Genomic DNA, 4,664 nt, shown 5'->3' with positions numbered 1-4,664 from the left:
GTCCTGGATTACCCCATTTCCAGGGGTAATATGGGATGCTTTTATTTTGCGTCTGGCACTTCTGAAAAGCATATCGAATTTTTTGGAGATGCCATTCAAGAGCCCTTGAAAAGAGCTTCAAAACGAGCCCAAACTTGTTTATGAAATGTTTAATAGTAAACAGCTATTAAGGAAAAATGCTCAAAACTGTCCTTTATTATCCTGTTTGATGGTGTGTTCCTGCCTAAATATTCTGCATAATGAGTGGACCCAAAAATGTTTCATTGGTGATTGCATAGCTGCAGTGACGTCAGACTGCATTATAATTACATTAATTCATCAACCAAAAATGTAAATGATACATTATCACTTGTTCAGTTGCAACATAAGTGAAGATAGAGGGTTTTCTTGCCATTTATAGGGTAAAATTAGAAATTTGGGATAACTTGTGCACAGGACTTTGCAAATGAGTTTGCAGCTCATAAATGGCTTTTCATAGCCTGGATATGGTATTCATGGCACAAAAAATGAAATCATGGCTTACAAATCCACAAAATCATGGCTCAAAAAATTGTCATGGTTCAGAGAGTACCGTAGATGTTTTCATTGTTAAGATTCCTGTATTGTCGTATAGATATTGAATAAAATTTTGAACTAGGTAGATCACGAAATTAAAAATTACTGGTTTCTAAGAAATCTTTTGCCACTATGTGGCTGTCTGTGCTGCAAACCTCACTACTAGAGCTTTTCTGCCTTTTTTAGTGCCACAAAGTTCCTGGTAGATTCTCTCTCAGGACAATTTCCAATATTAAGTATTGTTTAGCTTCCAATCATAGGTATTCCATTCTATTGGATTATTATTAGATTAAAAAAAGTAAACTATTCTACTGGGCCTTATGTATTTTGCTCAACAAAAGTCTTCAGGTACTTATTTTCCTTATTAATGCCTAATTGAATTTTTCATGGATGGTTTAAAGTTTTTATAAAAAAATTTTCCCATAAGCCACAAATATGCTAATGCAAAACACTTTTTTTCCATGCTTCCCATACCTCCGCTTTCAAAATTCATCTTGCAAGTAGTTTTCAACAGTGATAATCCTTGAGGAATCTCCTAGAATGCACCAAGCCAGTGAAGGGCAGCATGTGCTGGTGGTGTGGGAAACAACATCTACAGAGTCTGATGTCAAGGCGCTGGTGATGCCACTCAGGGTGAGTCATGCACTGTTCCTTATTTTTGTAGGGTAGGAACTAGGTAGGAAAAATTCTGTGTTTTTAAAATATTTTTCAAGGAATAAGATTAAGAAATGTATCGACTAACTTTCATTTTCCAATATAGTATGCCAGTATTTAAAGTTGTAATTTAGAAAAAAAGTAAATTACGTTACTGACTTTTGCTGTGAAAATTATGCAGTATTCAAACTAAGTAGTTCTTGGCATCTTTAGCAAAGAGTAATATTGAGAAATGTATCAAATAAATCTTATTTTCCCTTTCAGTATGCCAGTATTTGAATTGATAAATATAATTCAGAATTCAATAATCAGGTTACAACATCAGGATTTTGCAAAGTCTTCTTATCAGAAGTACTGTAATTCCAACTCCTGTCAGTGAACCCCAAATTACTTCATATTCCCTAATTTTTTTGATAATTTCATATTAAAGTACCTATTTTTAATTTGCAAAAGATCTTTTTTGGACTGATGGAATTCCAGTTAAATTCATGTTTCAAATTTATAAGCTAATTCTTATTCAAGTTATTGAATATAAATCGTTCAACTAAAAAAAGTATTTAATATCAAACCTCTTTACCCTGTTTTTTTACCACGTTTTTCTTAGGTCGCTTTCGTGTCTGTCTGTGATGATCAAATCTTGCAATCGATATTTCACCAACTTTCCCGCTAGCTAGCGCTCTGAAATTTTTAGGGAAGCTCAGCTCCCGATGACAATACAATAATCAATAATTTGTTGCACGTTTCCAGGCGTATTTATTACCGAACCTTTCTTTATTACAGCCACGCACCCAGATAAATATGGGAACAACAATGTATCCCCTTGAATACAATTTTCTACAGAACTTTGAAAATAATTTTCTTTTGTGCATATGCGTGGCCAACTGAAATTAAATGAATATTATGTAGGATGGTTGACCTTTTTGCAGTAGTTATAAACTCTAAAGGAACTCACAATCAGGGGTTGGGAACCTTTAATGCACGTCATCCTCGAGAGGATATTCGTGTTTAGACTGCGTATATCGATGATACGCTTCGTATCATCGATACGTGTGTCGAGTCAAGTAAATTGGCTCGCAACAACGTTTTTCATGTGTAGCAACGGACTAAAAGGAGAAAATTAAATACTTAAAAACTAAAAAGTAGAAAATAAAATGTATAAAAAAAATATATGATGGTTCATTGAACATTTGATAAGTGTATTGCTGATATAATTCGAAATAGTGGTTGAATTCAAAATTGAAATTAAGGCATGCCTAAATGAAGATGCGCCCCACGTTTTTCGTTGTAGATGTTATAAAATATTTTAACTGAAATACAAAAGACCAAGAGAATGAAAGCAAACAGAGATCAGCAGCTGCCGAAAAATTATTTTCTACTTCTGAGTCCACATGAAAAACGTGGTCTTTAAAAAATTTTCTATATACATTTTATTAATGGGTCACATTTCCACATTGTATTTACTAGAATATAAATTTACATGGAGTTTATTGTTACAAAGAGGTTTTAAATAGTGGTTAAGCATCTATCATGTCTGCTATGTTTGAATGCTTCATCACGAGTTTATTCAATTACAGGATGCTGTTGGAAGTGACGGTAGCGTGGCTACCGAATCTGCACACATGTTAGCACAGTCCTCTCTGCCATCATCGAAGTACGACCTAGCCCTGCTTGGCCTCTGCTTCCCCTTCGCCAGTGAGGCTCCTATTGAGTTGCTGTCTGAAATCTCTCGCTTGCTCAAACCCTCTGGAAAGTTGGTCGTTGCTTCCAGTTCAGTGGACCTCATTCTCAGTAACCTGAGGCTGTCAGGTTACACCGACGTGCGCGTAGTGGGGGATGTTAACCTTACAGACGAACAAAAGTCGGCAAGCACCGGCGTGGCAGTCAAAGAAATCTTGGCGTGCAAACCGGACTTTGAAATGGGCTCATCCATGCCGCTTTCTTTTGCTTCCAAGAGTTCAAATGTTTCTGAAACTCTTGATGATCCTGATGATCTGCTCACTGAAGAAGACAAAGTCAAACCTGATGCAGCATCCCTCAAGGTGATTATGTGTAACTTCATGCATTTCATTGTTATATCCTCATTCATCTTCTGTCTACTGACGGTATAAACTCTGCTATCAGCTCCTTAGATACTACTAGTAGCACAGACGACGTTCAGTTGAACCTTAGAAAATACGATAATTTTGTATTGTTGTATCCCTTGCAAACAAGTACCTATAGGAACTTATTTTATCAGTTCACACAAAACTTTCAATTTTAACACGATCCGTTCTTTTATGATTTTTGTAAATAATTTCATTCATGTCATTTCTTACTGACAGGTTTGTGGCACAACTGGCGAACGCAAGGCCTGCAAAAACTGCTCATGTGGTCTGAAAGAAGAGCTCGAATCTGAAATGCAGGCCGAAAAAGACGCTGCAAAGAAAGATTTCAAGTCATCTTGTGGTAACTGTTATTTAGGAGACGCATTTAGATGTGCTTCTTGCCCCTACGCCGGATTGCCTGCCTTCAAACCCGGAGAAAAGGTCAAGCTTATGGACACTACGCTACTTGATACCATTTGAAGTTCTCTGATACGTTTCGACAACTTACAGTTCTACTACTGAAAAGTTGTGGGATTTCATGAGAGAAATACATCAGTAAAGACTACAATAAACCCGAAAGAGCTGTCAAATTTTTGTTTGCGAATATTGTAACTCAAGATTCGAGGGAGAATAGCTTCGTGATCAGATTCTGGTGACCATCGGCAAGGCACTTGCACACGCAGAGCAATTTATGTGCCAAATTACGGTACCATGCACTTCCTCCAGCCATTGAATATTCAATCGAATCAGGCATCACTTCATTTATGCTCATATTATGAGCTACTTGATTAATTAGGTAAATTGAACCGTGTAAAACTGTTATGGTTTTGTATGTTCGATGAAGACTTGGGTTGATTTAAATTATGATTACTTACATTGCTTGCATGCAGTCCATATTCACGTTCCTTATCTTAGAATTTTAAAAGATTTAATTTTTTATACTTGATAGGGCTCTTCCTCCAGTCAAGCATTAGCATGCTGGCGAAGTTTGTTCTCATATTTTTCTGTCGCGTTACTTCAAAGTAATTTCCGTTAATAAAGTAATTGTACAGCATATATGAACTTTCACTAACCATACAAGAGAGTTACAATACAAGGAGAAAACATCTTCTCTAGCGCATCCAAAGTTTTACAGGGGGGACTTCTGACGCGTGTCTGTGCGCGTCAGAAGTCCTATGGGATTTCGCGTTCCTAGGGGATTGTTCCTGAGCGCCCCACCGCTGAGCTCGCGGTGTCTGACTGCAGGTCTCAGTTGTGGGGTTAAGTTATTATGTAGGTAGGATTATTTATATTTCACTTCTCTGTCTCTCTCGTGCGGGCGGTCGACGTCCCGTGTAAACGACCTCTTGTTCGAGTGTCTTAGTTTCTGTT

General features: G+C 37.1%; 1 protein-coding gene across 1 annotated transcript; it reads left to right on the top strand.

Annotated features, from left to right (window-relative positions):
* The first annotated feature begins 830 nt into the window (after positions 1 to 830).
* On the top strand, positions 831 to 4,349 carry LOC108670461 (anamorsin homolog). The gene is made up of 3 exons (XM_018157939.2): positions 831 to 1,188; positions 2,784 to 3,248; positions 3,531 to 4,349. Exons 1-3 carry the CDS (start codon positions 1,096 to 1,098, stop codon positions 3,771 to 3,773), a joined length of 801 nt encoding a protein of 266 aa, XP_018013428.1. The 5' UTR covers positions 831 to 1,095; the 3' UTR covers positions 3,774 to 4,349.
* The last annotated feature ends 315 nt before the right edge of the window (positions 4,350 to 4,664 follow it).

The sequence above is a fragment of the Hyalella azteca genome, unplaced genomic scaffold, assembly GCF_000764305.2.
Source record: "Hyalella azteca isolate HAZT.00-mixed unplaced genomic scaffold, Hazt_2.0.2 contig15600, whole genome shotgun sequence".
Lineage (NCBI taxonomy): Eukaryota > Metazoa > Arthropoda > Malacostraca > Amphipoda > Hyalellidae > Hyalella > Hyalella azteca.
Note: the sequence above shows the minus strand (reverse complement) of the source record. Positions and strands in the feature narration are given on the sequence as shown.